General features: G+C 56.3%; 1 protein-coding gene and 1 long non-coding RNA gene across 15 annotated transcripts in view; one reads left to right on the top strand and one right to left on the bottom strand.

The window, feature by feature from the left end:
• Armc9 (armadillo repeat containing 9) overlaps nt 1–16,736 on the top strand; it is a 92,009-nt gene that overhangs the window by 12,820 nt on the left and 62,453 nt on the right. For all 14 annotated transcript variants that reach the window (XR_001236179.1, XM_013519884.1, XM_005395397.2 and 11 more), the window contains exons 6-12: nt 1,773–1,865; nt 2,243–2,267; nt 7,137–7,294; nt 8,566–8,664; nt 11,888–11,922; nt 14,263–14,374; nt 16,075–16,167. Coding sequence is in view for 13 of the 14 variants with exons in the window: in XM_013519884.1 (XP_013375338.1) it covers nt 1,773–1,865; nt 2,243–2,267; nt 7,137–7,294; nt 8,566–8,664; nt 11,888–11,922; nt 14,263–14,374; nt 16,075–16,167 (615 nt within the window). In the remaining variant the exon portion in view is untranslated. The remainder of the gene's footprint in view (nt 1–1,772; nt 1,866–2,242; nt 2,268–7,136; nt 7,295–8,565; nt 8,665–11,887; nt 11,923–14,262; nt 14,375–16,074; nt 16,168–16,736) is intronic.
• LOC106149787 lies at nt 9,276–11,880 on the bottom strand. Its single transcript, XR_001236180.1, has 2 exons — nt 11,631–11,880; nt 9,276–10,029 (listed from the first exon to the last, which is right to left on the bottom strand). It is a non-coding gene; the product is annotated as an uncharacterized LOC106149787 (long non-coding RNA).

Raw genomic sequence — 16,736 nt, 5'->3', positions numbered from 1 at the left:
TCTTTCTTTCCTTTCTTCACTTCCTCCCTCCCTTCCTTCCTTCCTTTGAGACAAGATCTCACTATGTAGCCCAGGCTGGTCTTGAACTCAAGGTGATCCTCCTGCCTCAGCCTCCTGGGTGCTGGGGTTACAGGTGTACACCACTACACCTGGCTATAAACTTTTTTAATGGAAGTTTTTTCTGGCTTTATTCACATTTGTCTGATGCTTTACTGTCTAATTTCTTTACATAGTAAACATTTATTTTGTATTCTCAGTTAATTTTAGTATCAAATGCCTTTGTAGATTTGATTATTTCCTTTGTTTTTTCATTTGCTTGCTTTGTTTTTAGTCTTGACAGTGAGTTTGTTTTCCCTGGGACTGGAGGGACTTCTTTGAGGCCTGGTCCAGTTTGGCTCTCTCGGGAGAGATTTGCATTTGACCCAGGTGTTTGAAACTAGGTGATTTTCTGGAGGTTTGGGGGCCCACACAGACAGCGTGAGTCTCAGCTGTGGTCTGTTGCGCGACTCACACGAGGCTCCCGCCCTTCCGCCCTTTCGTCCGGGTGCTTGGGTGGGAGCAGGCGCGTTTCCTGTGCTCCTCGCGGAGTGGCTTATTCGTCCTCCGCGGGTGCCGAGCTGCCTCCCTTGGGCTCGGGGTGCACCCTGGGCCTCCTGTCGTGCGCGCCATGGCAGCCCTGCTGCCCCCCTCCCTGCCCAGCCGCACGCAGCCCCGAAGGTCAAGGTCCGGGCCCTGCAGTCACCCTGAGGGCCGAGTCTCCCACGCGCCCTCTCTCAGGAGTCCTGCCCGAGGTCACCTTCAGCCTCCACAGTTCTTTCCTCGCCGCTCAGGTGTGCGTGAAGAGCCAGGCTCTCAGCTGGGGGTGTTCGTTGTTTTCATTGCTTTTTCAGACTGTCCGCCCTGCAGCGCCAACAGAATAGGAAACTTGTCGTCCAGTGTCATAGTTACTCTCTCGTTTTTCGACCCAGTACCTGACGCTCACACGTTAAAGAAGGAGTTTACCTCGGCTCACAGTTTGGAGAAGTTTCAGTCGATAGCTGGCTGGCTCCAAGGCAGGGCAGCAGGGGAAATGTAGTACTGGGAACTGAACCCAGGGCTTGCAACTGAGCTATATCCCCAGCCCTTTTTACATTTTTTATTGTGAGGCAGGGTTTTACCAAGTCACTAAATCACCCAGGGTGCCCCCAAACTTGTGATCCTCCTGTCTCAGCCTCCCAGAGTGCTGGGATTACAGGTGTGCACCACCACGCCAGGCTTATCGTTTCCCTCCCAATGAGTGTTATTTGAGGTAAATAACTCATTTTTAAGGAGCAAATCAAACTAAAACTATATCCCAATGCTTGCTTGACCTGTTAGGAGATATTTATGGCAGGCCACAGCTTCTGTCCTTTCTTCTCACCCTGCCGGGTTCTACAGAAACAAGTCCCTTTCCCGAAACCGTCTGTGACTTAGTGATAACTGTGTGCCTGTCTGCGCCCTGCACTCCCCGGCCAATGGGATTCGTTTTTGGTATTCAGCGAGGAAAGGTCCTGGCGTGCTTGTGTTTAAATCCCGTGGAACGTTCTGGCTGTGCACAGTGACTGCGCCCTGCTGCGGCCGTTGAATCGCCTGTGAGAGCGTCCCTCAGTCGCGTGTCCGCTCCCACCGCCGGCGGGGCCTCTGGCTGTGGCTTCCGCGTTGTTGGACCCGACGACGGTAGTCGTCTGGTGCGCTTGTTGGTGTCTGGCACATGAGGGTTCTTATCTCTTGTTCCTTTGGTTTTTTCACTTCAGGATTCCTGGACTCCAGAGTTAAAGTTGAAGCTGGAGAAATTTCTAGAGTTAATTTTTAAAGCCAGTAACACGCCCAAGCTTTTAACAATCTATGTATCCTTTTCACACAAACGAGACCAGCTGCAGTTAGCATGGCCAGGAGCCAGGGCGCCTCAGGGGCGGGGACAAGGTCAGGATGCCACAGTGTAGAGATGTGCCACTGTCACCCTCACCCAGTTCCAGTGGGGGCCCTCAGAGTACAGAGGGGACAGTAGGCCAGTGAGTTGCCCCCGGTGACAGATCTCCTACAGTTGGTAGTCTGTCAGGACATCTCTCATTTGGAATAAGCAGGTGTCCAAAGTTATTTCACACCAAGCCAGGCATAGTGGCACACTCCTGTAACCCCAACACTCTGGGAGGCTGAGGCAGGAGGATTTCACAACCAGCACTGTATGCCGAGCCTGTTCTCCTGAACTTCTTTCTCATCCCAGAAGGAAAATGGACAACACAACAAAGGTGAGTCATCTGGTAGAAGCACTACAGGCACAACGTGGCCGGGTCAAGTTTTAAACTGGGAGATGGGGACAGAAATGCAGAGAATTTGTGGCTCTGGAAATGAGGGCTGCAAAAGCTTCAATGTTCACAGTGCCTCAGGGCGCACTCTTTAGGACAGTTGTACTGTGAGCTCCTCTTGCATCTGCAATAACCAAGATGCAGAGGCATGCAGGGTCCGGGGAGTGTCGCAGGGGAGCCTCTGCCGCACTCCATTCGGCCACACGGGGCAGTGTAGGTGAGGAAGGGATTATTTTATTTTTTTTGAGACAGGGCATCACTACATAGCCCAGGCTGGCCTCGAACTGTCTCTGATCCTCCTGCCTCAGCCTCCTGAGTGCTGGGATAACGGGCTGGGCCACCAAGCTCAGCCTAGTTCTACATCTTGAAAACTGTTTAAATTTCTCTGCTGGAAACGGCGTGTGATGTGCTTCATGTATTTTATAAGTCTCGATGGCATAATCCTCCTCTCCCAGCAGGGGGCGTTTCGCTACATGAAATTCCTGGCCTGTGAAATGTCATATTTGCCGTTTTCGAAGAACAGTAACATCAGGAAGGACTTTAAACTTTCTGCCGTTGTGTTTTTGTGCTTTTCAGAAAGTGAATCTTTTTTAAAGAAAGGAAATATTCATAAATTGTTTAACTCTGTTTACAGGTGGGTAAGATTTTCAGTTTTGTCCTATAAGGAAGGTTTTGACAGAGTCAGTGAGATAAAAAGGCTGGGAGGCCAGGTGTGGTGGTGCATGCCTGCAACCCCAGCACTCAGGAGGCTGAGGCAGGAGGATTGCCGAAAGTTCACGGCCAGACTGGGCTACATAGCAAGACCCTGCCTAAAAACAAAGAGAACAAGCAGGCTGGGGATGTTTGTTTCTGCCCTCTGTCTCCTCTCCTGTTGCTCTTCTGCCTGTCACCGCAGTGAAATGCCTGAGGCCTTTAACTTGGAATGAGGAAGATTCACTGAGCTCGCACCTCTGGAGACCCCAGAGAGACAGAGGGGCTTGGCCTGGGGCCCCGCCTCCCACCCTGGGGACCAAGTGTGTGGCGCAGGCACCTGTGGGGACGCTCACGGCACTTTGTCCCCAAAGGCTTGTGCGCAGCTCGCAGTGGAAACACACTCTCCCCGGCCCCCCCGTGCCTAGGGTTGCGCGAAGGCGGAGAGTCAGGTGAGACTCCGCCGGCTGAGCGTGAGCGCTGGGAACGCAGACCCAGCCTTCCGGGCTGCGCAGGCGGGCGCGCGCAGGAGTAAGAGCACACCAAGGAGGGGTCCCCCGCACAAGGCCAAGGCCCGGCAGGGCAGACGCTGGAGCCGTCCGCTCCGTGCCCAGCCCGTGGGCCTGCGGGGGGCCACGTGGGCTGAGGGCTCCGGTGACCCGCCACCCTGTAGCTCTGCAGGTGGTGGCCCAGCTGGGGGCCGCTGCAGGGACCCCGCGAGTTCTCAGAGGGAGCCACCAGGCCCCGTAACCTCGCGTCCCGCCTGCTGCAAAGCCAGCGCCCCGTGGCCGTCCTGCTGCGCCCGAGCTGGGGGCCTCGCTGGCTGCGTGGGCGGACACGCGCGTCTCTGACCTCGCAGTGAGAGCACTCTGCCTCGTTCACCCGTGCCGCTCTCAGCGCCCTGGCGCACCTTCCGGCCGCTCCTTTCTTGGCCCAGCTGCAGATTTTTGAGGCGTTTCTGTTCTCCTTTTTGCTCCCGAGGCTCACTATAAAATTGGCTAAAAGCCGCCTGAGCGCCCCATGCCTCGCCTGCATGTTCTGCCGCCTTGGAATCCCCTGGCCAAGTCAAACAGCCATCGCCCTTAAGCTTGGGCTCCTGTGGGGACCCAGGGCACGGACAGAATGCTTCCAGATTTTTCACCAAGCACAGCCTGGCGCAGCACTCCGCTTCCCAGAATCCTCCTTGCGGCCTGACCTCCTGCGCTCCCGCCCCGCTGCGCTGTGCCCTCCTGAGCCCCGCGTCAAACACCTCCTTCAGCTTGGCGCGTGGCGGCGGGGGCAGCGGCTTTCTCTGCCTGCTGCCCGAGACGCCGGTGACCCAGTTCCCAGGCCCTGCACATCACTGGCGTGGGCGGAGTCACGAGTCCGCTCCTTGCTACCAATCTTCCTCACGAACTGTCGCCAGCCCCCAGCCCGGCGGTTCAGATGTGGGGGTTCTGCCGTCTGGGCTGTTCCAGCGCCTGCACCTCTGAGCACTGGGTGGAGATGGCCTCGCACGGTGGCCCTGGGGCTGGAGTGCGGCCCTCAAGGAGAGGCCCCGGTCGCTGGACCCACCCATGGCCCGGGGGCCCTGTGCCGGTTTCCCCACACCCGGCGCAGCTGCAGGCCTGGGTCCAGCTGGGCCCTGGGAGGCCGCCCTGCAGCGCCTGGAAGTGCATCTTCCTGCGGAGTGGAGCAGCGGACTTCGGCCGAAACAGCCCTGCTCTGTGATGGTTCGTCCGCGTGGCCCGGTCAGGCCGTGCCCGACCCGCACGCGGAGGAGTCTGGCGATCGGATCAGCTCTGGGATCTCATGTCCCTCCGTGTGTCCTGGGGTCCTCAGGACATGGTGGCAGGGTCCGGTGGAGAAGGCCCTGGATGGCAGCAGGAGGAAGCTGTCGCTTTTTCTAAGCCAACCTCTGAAGTGACTGTCATTTCCGCCGCATTTAGTTCATTACAAGCCAATTCCTAGGGCAGCCAGAGGAGGAGGATTGCGTTCCACGTCATGCCGGGGTGGAGGGGTCAGACATTAGAAGCCACAGCCGCCTGTGCCTTGGTGCTGGAGAGCCAGCCTGAGTTCCCAGCTGCGGCCCCTGCGGCCCTGTTCAAAGTGGGCCTGGCGTCCCAGGTGGCAGGGGCAGAGAGCCTTCCCTGTGGCTCCCCTCAGGGTCCAAGGGAGGCCGAGCTGTGCAGATAGGAAACCAGGGCCCGGGAGTGTGAATAGGAGCCCCTGTGCTTCTCCGCAGCGCTTCCCTTTGGGGTTGCAGCAAGGGAGCCGCAGTTTCCGAGTGGCCCCAGGTTTGCTTTTAGCAGGGTTTTCTGAGCGCAGCTGGCAGGATGTTGGTGCAGTGGGGCTCGTCGGGCACAGAATGCACCTGCACCTGAGGAAACTCCACAGTGCAGTGTTGCCAGCAGTGACAGCCACCTGTCACCCACTTGTCCCTTCCACAGCCAAGGCCGCTGGCTGTGGAAATTCTAAACTCAGGTGTTACTTAAATGGAATGGTTGGGTAATAATATTCTATATGTCTTGATCATCAAATCTCACGGATGACGTTTCCATAAGCTTTTGAAGAAGGTAAGAAAATATTGTAGTAGAAAATTCTCTTGCCAGGTGTGGTGGCGCATACCTGTCATCCCAGCACTTGGGAGGCTGAGGCAGGAGGATTGCCATGAGTTCGAGTCCAGTCTGGGCTATGTAATAATAGTCACCACTTCCTGTTCACCTGCTCGGGACACCCACTGTGCTGAGCACTTTGACTGTTTCTTTCATTTAATCTTCACAATAATCCTTCAGGGTACATATGGTCATCCCCGTTCTACAGGTTAAGAGGTGAGGGTCAGGCAAGCTAAAGATTTTGCCTGCGCTCACCTAGCAAGAAAGTGGTAGAGATTTGAGCCCAGAACTTCATCATTTTTAAGTCTCTCTCTGTATCCATGAAATCTGCTCTGAAATGCGGCTTTAAGTACCACAAGTGGCTGGGTCGGTAGATGTCAGTTACCGGGAGGGTGCAGTGATCTTGATCTCCTGAGTGGGGTGTTCGTGAGAGGGAGGGACGTGTGCTTCAGTTTGGATCTGCAGTGTCCGCCCCAGGACTGGGGCCACAGGGAGGGCCCCCAGCCTCTGGCGCCCGCGAGGGGGCGGGGCCGTGGGAGGCGGGGCTGGGGGAAGGGGGTCAGGTCACCGGGTTGCAGGGCAGGTTCTCTGCGTCCCGGCCACCGCGGGCAGGGGCCTCTGCTGCTTGTTGCTGCCACGATGTCCTGCTGTGCCACAGGCCCAAAAGCCGTGGGCCAAAGCCTGGGATCCCCAACACTGGGCCAGAACCAACCTTTTCCTGCTTTACCTTAATTATCCCAGGTGGTTTTTCACAGCACGGGACACTGACCGGCACGGCCAGCTCTGGCAGAGTGCCGGCTCTGACGGGGTGGCCTGGCCTCATCTCTCCAGGCTGCCCCTGGGCCCCCCTCCCACCCCCGGCAGAGAGCTCTGTGCCTTCCTCTTTATCAAACTGTAGAAGGAGCAATGAACTCTTACCTCATCCTGGATCTTTCTTTTTCCACTTTAGTCAAGCAGCCCTAACTTTTAATTAAAATGAGAAACCGTCCCACAGATAGGACGTGGCCCTCAGACAACCTCATAATGCAGAAACCGAAAAAGACTCAGGTTTCGTTCATCCATTTTGTGAGCTGCATGTAGAAAAACACCAATTTTATTTCCTAGACATGGAGAGAAGCACTAAATGAAATTCCACTCGGTTCAGTCAAGGGAAGAGATTTTGTAGGAAACCGAGTAATGATTCAGTTGAACTTCCAGAAACACGAAATTTTAAATCAGTGATTACAAAGCCTTTTGTAAATACATGTGGCGTGACTCAGAAGGAAAATTGTAAGCACAAATAGTGCCAAGTTCATTGTTAGCTATTTCTTTTTTTTTTTGGTACCGGGAATCGAACTCAGGACCTTGTGCTTTCCAGGTAGGCGCTTGTGCCGCTGAGCCATATCCCCGGCCCACACCAAGTCCATTGTTACGGCAGAATATTCTGAGTGTGGGTGTGGTCATCCTTGGAGAAGACTATAGTTACTTTTTATTTGGTGGTTGTCACCGTCACTGTTCTCACTGGGCGCTGACGTCCGCTCTCTCCTAGAGACGCTGCAGCGACTGCACCAGCAGCTGCTTGAGGCGGAGCGCCGGTCCATGACGTACTTAAAGCGGTACAATAAGATCCAGGCAGACTACCACAACCTCATTGGGGTCACGGCTGAGCTGGTGGATTCTCTGGAGGCCACAGTCAGCGGCAAGATGGTAAGAGAGATCCCCAGGAGTGTATCTGTGTGCCTCTGAATGTGGGTACGGTGAGATCCTACTAGTGGGGTTGCCTGGTCAGGTATGAGGGTCACTATTTTGATAAAGGGTGCAGTCATTTTTCTGAAATGTCAGCAGTGGATCAGAGCCCCTGTTTGTCCGTACACATAGCGAATATCTCTGGGATTAAACCTGGAAATCTGTGCCGGTCTGGTAAGTGAAACTTGGCACCCTAAATGTTTCCATTTACACTCATGTATGAGGCTGAATATATCCTCCTATGCTGTTGGCCATGCCCTTTTTTTGTCAGCTGTCTACCCGCGTCCCTTCCTCCTTCACCTGTCCTGAGCAGGAGGGTGACGTGATCAGGCCTGCCTGCTGGGGGGGCGGTTCTGGCAGCCCTTCCAGGAGTCAGAGGAGGAAAGCTACGGGAGTAAGGGTTGCTCCAGAGTCTCAGACGCCACAGGGAACCCTGAAGTTGAGAACCGTGGACCTCTCGGAGGTCCCTGTGGCAGCCTTTGCGTGTGAGCCCCGGGGAGGAGTGGGGGGACTTCGGCCCGGGCAGGGGCCGAGAGCGTAGCGGGTAGACGACGAGCCTGGGAGTGGGAGGGGGCTGAGTTTTCAGTGTGAAACACACGTGAACGTGCTGTGAGGCCACGGAGAAGGGACAGAGCACGAAGATGAAACACAGGATGAAAAACACGCACGTTTTAGTACGACTGCCGCTCAGGTGATGGATGAGGCCTCTGTCAGTCCTCTGCCACCAGTCGTGAGCCGGGCACACCTGGGCCCTCCCTCGGCCCTCAGTGTGGCAGGGCCAGGACATGCGTCACCTCGCGGGACAGGCCAGGCTCGTGCTACGCAGAGCTTGCAGTTTCCTCGGGAGCCCAGGACTTGAGCCAGACCCTCTGCCTCGACGCCTGCGCTCCTTGTGGCCACAGTGGCTTTCTTTGTTTTTTTCACCTGAATTTACAAAACATAGAGCCGAGTCTGTTATCTTCCACGGCAGGGGAGATGCATCGGGTAGAGGCACCTCACTGGAAGTGTGACATCTCGTGGTCACCTCTGCAGGACACTGGGGTTTTTCCTGCCGGGTCAGGGGTCACATCGGTGTGTGGCTTCCTCCCAGGCACTGCCAGATTCCAGCTAGTGGTTCTTTTTCCAGCTCCCCCATTTCCTCCCCACACCTCACAGAGGCTCTCGAGGGACAGCAGGCCTCCTGGCCCTCCAGGGGGCCACAGCCTCTCACGACGCCCCACATCCCCCTGCAGATCACCCCCGAGTACCTGCAGAGCGTCTGCGTCCGCCTCTTCAGCAACCAAATGCGACAGAGCCTGGTGCACAGCGTGGACTTCACCAGGCCCGGGACGGTGAGGCACTGCCCCCCACCTGTCCCCCAAATCCAAAGTGAGCCCGATGAAGATGGGGAAAGCGTGGGAGGGAGTCAGGCGAGAGGCTGCCCTGGGCCAGCTTGGGAGGGGCAGAAACGCCAGGGAGGAGGAGAGAGGCGCTGTGCCCCGCAGGGGTGGGGAAATGGAAGGAAGCCTCCAGTCTGTTGCTTTAAGAAACAGCCGTGGTAAGCCAGGCATCGTGGAGCACCCTTGTAATCCCAGCACTTTGGAGGCTGAGGCAGGAGGGCCGCTGTGAGTTCAAAGCCAGGCTGAAGATAGTGAGACCCTGTCTCAAAACACCAAAACAAACAAACAAAAAAAAACAACTGCCGTATTGGGGTTGCATGGTCTAAAGCCGGGATTCCTTTTCTTTCTTTCTTTCTTTTTTTAACTTTGGGGGGATAATGGCAAACTTAAAGAAAAGTTGCAGTGATAGCACATAGGACACTGGTGCCCCCTTACCCAGACTCAGCCACCGTTAGCCTTTACCCCATACGCGCCCCACCCTGCACACCAGCACAGCCAGCTTCTCAGCCTCTGGGGGACCAGTTACGTCTATCACGGCCCTCTACACCTCAATACAAAGCGTGTATTTCTTTCTCTTATTTATTATTTTAACAGTACATAAAATCGTACATATTTATAGAATTAGTATGTACTTCTTAAAATTAAGAATAACCCCTGGTGCTAGGCATGGTGGCGCTCGCCTGTGATCCCAGCATGCAGGACACAGGAGTTTGAGGCCAGCCTGGGCTTCGCAGCAAGACCCTGTTATTTAACGAACAATTAGCATCTTCGTTGCCTGGAGCGCCGAGGCCATTTCTTCTCCACTGGCCCTTTCCTGTTTCCTCAGTGGTGCCAGGGGCCTGGGGTCAGACCTTGCAGAGCCACAGGGCTGCTCGGCTTCCCGTCATCCCGAGCACGTCCTTAACCTCTGCTCAGCTTCCCGACATTAACATTCTGGGACAACGCAGTCTCTCCCGGGTGCGTGCGCCAGCGCCACCTGGCTCAGTGCTTGAGCGGCGAGGCCGTGCCCCTCCGGCACCCGTGTGTCAGAGCCGTGGCTTTGGGAGGAGGGCTTGCATGCTGCCGTTAGTGTTCACACACGCAGCCCAGCTTCAGTATGTACAATAAAAGCCACTACAACCCGCCTCATCCTCAAGAGCCTTTGAAGCAGCTTACTGTGACGAAATATAAACACAAGGAATGAGACAAAGATGAGCAAAGAGGGGAGGAGTAAAGGAAAATAAGGGTAGGTAAGGCACTGGGACACAAATCCCTGTCCTGTGTCGCTGTACCCATGGAGAGGCGGGCTTTGGCTTTGGTTCCGAGCTCCCTAGCAGCCTGTGCAAAGAGGAAAACACACGCAGTTAATGATCCACAGTGCTTCAGGCCAGCGTGCGCTGCTCACGTGGCCAGGAGGCTCCGCAGGGCAAGGGCTTCCCGGGGCCACCGCACACCCCAGTGTGGCCCGTTTTGGTGCCAGGCTCTGTGTGCCCCTCAGAGAGCTACTTTTTTTTCACACATCCATCATACTTTTATAGCTTAAAACCAAAATCAAATCCATTTTTTAAAAAGACGGACGGTCGCACAGCCGCTGTGCAGACCCCTGGCGCCGAGGCTGAGGATCATTCAGTCACGAGGTGAGGAGCAGATGTCCCCACGCTCTCGCAGATGTGCCTCAGAGCTGGTGGCCATGTGGTCACTGTGCACCTGTGGACAGTAAGGCAGAGGCCGCACCCTCCTGGCTGTAGAACGTGTAGCCACGGGTCTCAGCACAGAGATCTCAGCAAACCCAGCCTTCTCGGGAGGTGGGTAAACACTGGGAGCCAAGTTTTAGAAAAGTTGTCTCTCTCCCTTCCTCCCTCCCTCTCTCTCTCTGTCTCTGTCTGTCTCTGTCTCTCTGTCTCTCTGTCTCTCTCTCTGTCTCTCTCTCTCTCTCAGTTTCTTATTTATTTTGTTTTTTGAGACGGGGTTTCACTATGTAGCTCAGGCTGGCCTTGAGCTCATTATATAGCCAAGGCTGGCTTCAAACTTGGGGTGATCCTCCTGCCTCAGCCTCCTGAGTACTGGGATCACAGGCATGCGCCCCATGCCCGGCAGACAAGCAGTTTCTTCTTGAGCCTTCGAGGGTTAGGGGCTTTGAGCCACACTCTGAGCCCCCGAGACTCGGCCGAGCCAACTTCTGTGGCCGCTGTCCTGTCGGGCCCGCTCCAGGGCAGGAAGCGGCAGAGGGTGCCAGTCAGAGAGGGCGGCTTTGGTCCTGCCGGCAGCTGGCACAGCAGGGTCTGTGTCTCACAGAACACATCAGTCACCTTTGTCACTGTCCTGCAACTCAGCACCTGCCACATGAGCAGCCCTGGAGCTCAGCATGGGGCCGTGCGGACAGCATCGGCTTGCGCGGGACCCCACCAGCATGTGACCCCGTCCTGTCACGGCGGCGGCTGCCGCACTCCATGGGCACCCTGGCCAGGCCTCGAGAAATGCACCCATTTGGGAAATGAGTTGCTGTGTCCGCTCTCAGGGAACGGAAGTGACAGCCACAGCCCGGCCAGTGCCGCTGCTGCTTGGGCCAGGCAGCTGCGTGTGGTGAGCAGTGTCCCTGGCCGCTACCCATTTGGTGCCAGCAGTGCCACCGCCGGTTTTGACAACACAGGTCTCCAGACACTAGGGGAAGGGGACGTGGGGCTGTGTGGAAGGTACATGGGGGCCACGGAGCAGACACCACTAGGGCCAGGGTGGAGGGCGAGGCCGGCCAAGTCGGCAGGTGAGGAGGAAGGAGGCTGAGGCAGGCAGATCTACAGAGGGGAGGCTGAGGCTGAGGACGGGGTGGTGGCAGGGAGGCCGGAGGAACAGCCCCGGGCAGGATGGTGGGCAGCGTGACCTTGGCTCTGGGACGCGACTCCTGGTCTAGAGCCAAGCGCTTGGCCTTGGGGTCCCCTCACCTGGGAGCAGACGTCACAGTGCTGGAGGCGAGCTGGTCCCCAGGAAGCAGGCGGCCACCACCCCGGGCTGCTGCCACTGCCACGGGGTCTCCGTGTGCCGAGGGCAGTGTGCCAAAAGCTCGCGGACGCCTGGGCTGACTTTAAACCCTGGACGGCTTGCGGGAACCCTGCAGATCAAGCGCTCTGCAGATCCGCTTCCGTGCGGTCAGCGCGGTCGGGCCACACTCACGCTGTCTGCTTTCTCTTCCTCCCTGCAGGCCTCGACCATGCTGCGCGCCTCCCTGGCCCCCGAGTAAGTCGCTGCCCTGGGGAACTTTATTAACAGGAAGTGGAGTCAGGAGTAGCTCTGTAAACACGAGGCAGCCCAGCCTCGGGGAACAACTAAGCACGACAGGAGGTGCCCGCGAGTGTGAGCCTCGTTAGCTAGACTGTCTTCTCGCGTTACTTCCCTGCGTAAGGTAGCATCAAATGGGGAAAAGATGCCGAACTGTTCCTGTGGTATTTATAGAAGTGAAATCTTACCTTTAATTAACTCGTTAATCCTGGGCCAGGGCTCGCATGATGAGCTACAGCCCCAACACTTTGTATTTTTTTATTTTGAGACAGGGTCTCGCTAAGTCACTGGTTGCCCAGGCTGGGCTTGAACTTGTGATCGTCCTGCTTCAGCCTCCCGGAGTGCTGGGATTTTAGGTGGAACATCTCAGAATCTGAGCTTTTTGCTCTTTGCTGCGCCCGCTGTGACCGGAGCACGGCTGTCCAGGTCACCAGGTGTCACCCACACAGTGTCTGACGCGTGTGTGCCGCAGCAGGACGTGCAGCCTGGGGCTCGGAGGTCAGGGCTAGGGCGGTTTCGGACCCGCTGAGCCAGGTGTGCTGCCTGGTGCTTGCAATTACTCAGAGGTCTGAGGTGGCCACAGCCTTCCTCATCCTGCCCCACGTCCTCTCCTGCCACCTGGTGGCAGTGTCATGTAGTGCACACAGCGTGGGAGACTCCGTTAAATTCCCACCTCGGACAGCAGCTCCATGGCCTTGGACTGCTTAAGTAACTCCTGTGTGCCTCAGTTTCCTCACTTGTGAAATAAGGAGAGCACTAACTGTTGGATCTGTGTGAGGATAAAAGCGAGCTGGCGTGAGGGAAGCTCGCAGTACAGTGACAGGGACATAAACTCTCTGGGGTTTGCTGTGACCGGGCGGGTCACCGGCAGGGAGCTGGGAAGCGTGCGGAGGAGGCTGGGCAGAGGAGATGGCCCGGTGCGGTCCCGCCATCAGAGTGCCGCGGGCCACAGGGCAACGGGGTTGCGGAGCCGCGTGGCCATGCTTGGTTGCTAATCCTGCTGCCCAAAGGGGAGCAACAGACCGAGATCAAACTCGGGTTGCAGTTGGTACACTTTCACCTAGAACCAGACCTGTTTACATTTTAAAGTTAAAACATGTCTTTCGCAGCGATAAAGTAGTTTTGAATTGCAAAAGTGGCCCAGAATCCCCATATGCTCTCCACCAAGACTCCCTGGAGTTAATTTTCCTTTTCTTTCTTTCTCTTTTTTTTGAGATAGGATCTCTCTAGGTAGCCCAGGCTGGCCTCAAACTCACTATGTAGCCCAGGCTGCCTCAGCCTCTCAGTAATCCTCCTGCCTCAGCCTCTCCAGTACTGGGATTACAGGCATGCGCCACCACACCCCACTCGGTTTTTATTTCTTTTTTTCTTTTTTTTTATCTTTTTGAGACAAGGTCTGGCTATGCAGTTCAGGCTGGCCTTGAGCTCACTTTGTAGCCCAGGCTGGTCTCGAACTCACAACGATCCTCCTGCCTCAGCCTCCTGAGTGCTGGGATTACAGGCGTGCGCCACCACGCCCAGCTCGGTTTTTATTTTGAAGGAATCGCAGTTGAGCCCCAGGCCTCACCCGCACTCAGCAGGTTTCCCTGTGCACACATCTCCTTTAACCCAGCAAAACAAGGTGTGAGGATGCTCGTTTTAGTGCCAGGGGACCGGAAATGACGCCCTTGGTCTCTGGCTGACCGAGGCAGGGTGAGGTCCCAAGCGCTGTGTGGATCTCGAATCAGGCCTGCTATCTGATCAGGGGCGCCTTCCAAGGTTAGCAGGCGTCCTGTGTCCCCCACTTGGGTCCAGTGTCCACCCCTCCCTCTTCCCGTAGTTCCTGGCCCCTGTCCTGTCCCTGATTCCCCAGCCCGGACCAGGGCAGTGGCTGAAGGTTTTAGGTGGGCCTCTCCAGGCGTGCAGGTGCTGATGGTCTGTGGGCTGTGTCCAGGGTCAGAATGGAGCCCCGTGGAGGGTGTAGGTGGCCCCAGGTGACTTCTCCATCATCACAGGGAGCCCCGCCTGAAGGGACTGCGGTGGCCTCTACAGCTGTTCAGGCAGAGATGCTTGGTTTAAGCTGTGTAACCCCAGCACTCAGGAGGCTGAGGCAGGAGGATCGCTGTGAATTCAAGGCCAGCCTGAGCTACATAGCGAGACCATCTCAACCAAAAAACCAAAACCTCAGTCCATGAACACAGCAGGCGGAGCTGGGCTGGGAGTGCATGGGACAGGGTGGCCGCAGCCAGGCACCACCGGTGCCCCTACCTGACCAGCTCTGAGACAGTGACCTTTCCCTTCTGTTTGAACTGCGAACAGGAAACTGCAAGATGTCCCCCTGCTGCCCTCCCTGGACTACGAGAAACTGAAGAAGGATTTGATCTGGGGGAGTGACCGTCTGAAAGCCTTCTTGCTTCAGGCTCTGCGCTGGGTAGGTACCTTTCCTCCGAAGTTAAAAAAACAAAAAGAAAAACAAAAGCCCAGCGCTACTTTCTGCTTTCTGCTTGGCTCCTGTCTGGTGACGCTGTGCTAAAATCTTTCTTCCTGCCACCGGCCGCAACACGGACCAAAGTGAGGCGCCGCTCCTGTGGACATCACGGCAGCCGCTGCCCGCTCGAGGTCAACCCGACAGCCAGCCCAGTGCCCAGCCCTGCCCTGCCGCTGGTCATAGCCACGCTCGGGCGGGGCAGAGCCCCCCTGAAGTCTCACTTCCTCTCGGAGCCAGCCCTGGGCCTCAGCAGTGCCGAGGAGCAGAGAGCTCCTGTTTATGTGAAGTTTCTCTCGAGTATGTTCAGCACTCGAAATTAAAACTGAGAACGCTTAAAATATATATTTACTAATTCATATAAATAATAAGCAAATGACATGTTAACATAAATAACATTTTTTAAAAATGAAAAATAACAAATTTCCAAACAGCAAAGTTAGTTAGCTGGGTGTGGCGGTGCACATTTGTAATCCCAGCACTGTGGGAGGCTGAGGCAGGAGGATCACAAGTTCAAACCCAGTCTGGGCAACTTATCAAGACCTTGTCTCAAAATAAAAAATAAAAAGGGCTGGGGCTGTAGCTCAGTGCAGCAGCCCTGGGTTCTAATCCCCAGGCCTGTCCACCCCTCCCCCGAAAAGCAAGCGGAATTTGTATTGTTTTACGTTTCTCATGTTTCTTAACATTTGGCTGAATGGAGGCCGGCTGGATCCTCCTGTCAGCTTTTCCCTCCGTCTCCGGAGTGTCACACTTCCCGCGGCCGCTGAGGGACTGATGACGAGACTCCCAAGTTGTGCCTTACTGTGAAGATAATCCTGCCCACTGAGAGGGCTTTGGGGACCCTTCGTGCTCCCTGGACTACACTGCTGCCTTATGCCACCAGAAGTTGCCCTCAGATTGACAGATCTATCCTAACGCATCCGATTAGCATCTGAGCCTTTATGGGGTCTCAGCACTCACATCCCGGTGCCGTTTCCCAGTCTGCATTGAATCCGCTCCCGGCAGCGTGCTTGCGCAAGGTCCTGAGTTAAATTCCCGGTACCCCCAAAATAAATGAATACATAAATAAACAAACAAACACCCTGGGACCGCAGGGCGTCTGCCTGGTCTGCTTCGTCACCCCACTTCCCCCGCCAGCCTGCTGTCACCCTCTGCTCTGTTACCCATGCTGAGAACCCGGGTGCCCCTTCCGCACCACGCCACACCCCCAGCAGGGCCTGTGGCCTCAAGGCCTTTGCATCGGAGGCCTTTCCTGGGACAGCAAGCGGTTTGCTCACTGCAGTGACGCGCCTCGTCCCACTCACACCTGTTCGCGCGCACTGCACGCGCTCCCCACGCAGCGGCCTCGTCCCCCTGCACACGGGAGATGGCGCGGAGGGCGGCACCGCGCTCCCGGCCTCGCAAGGCTGCAGAATCGCAGCAGCTGCGCGCTACGCGCTCACACGCGCAACTGCACACGGTCGTGCCCCCGGCCCTGCCCGCGGCGTGGGGGACAGTGCGGGCTGCGTTCAGAGCCCCACAGTCTACCCCGGGCTGCACCCCTTCCCCACGGGCCTGCCCACCGCGCCCCGGTTTTGCTCCCCGCCCTCCCACGGATTTCCGTCCGCGCTGAGACCGGGTCCTGTTGCCTCTGCTCTGCTCCCCAGCGCCTGACCACGTCGCACCCCGGCGAGCAGCGGGAGACCGTGCTGCAGGCCTACATCAGCAACGACCTCCTGGACTGTCGCAGCCGCGGCCAGGTGCGGGCGGCAGGGCCCCCAGGGCCCCCTGGGCGAGCGCGGGCGGTCAGGCTCCGTGTGCGGGACTCCGGGTATGCAGCGGGAGAAGGGAGGACGGCAGAAGAGGGCTGCACAGGCGCATCAAGGTGCCCTGGCTTGTCAGGGGCCGTTAGCGGAGCAGCTGCCGAGTAATATATACATACATGGTTCTCTTTTCACTAGTACACGTTTGTAGTTCGTGAGGCTTAGTCATCCTGAGCTGCCCGTAGCGAATACATCTTCACTCTTTTTGCATCCCCGTCCTCTCCCTCCGCTCCCAGCCCCCTCCTGCCATCTCTCTCTCTTTTTAAATTATCTTTTATATTTTCTTTCCTTATATTTTGGGTTTCTTATATAAGAGGAACCAGGCAGAATTTGACTTTGTGTGTCTTAATTTATTTCAGTGAACGTTATGGTCTCAAGGTGCATCCGTATTCCTGCAGATGACTCAAGTTTATCCTTCTTTATGGCAGAGTAGTACTCCATAGTGTGTAAATACCATACCTTCTTTATCCATTTGTCTCTCTTTTTTTTTTTTTTTTTTTTTTTTT

This window comes from Chinchilla lanigera, unplaced genomic scaffold (assembly GCF_000276665.1).
Source record: "Chinchilla lanigera isolate Chin_1 unplaced genomic scaffold, ChiLan1.0 scaffold00052, whole genome shotgun sequence".
Lineage (NCBI taxonomy): Eukaryota > Metazoa > Chordata > Mammalia > Rodentia > Chinchillidae > Chinchilla > Chinchilla lanigera.
Note: the sequence above shows the minus strand (reverse complement) of the source record. Positions and strands in the feature narration are given on the sequence as shown.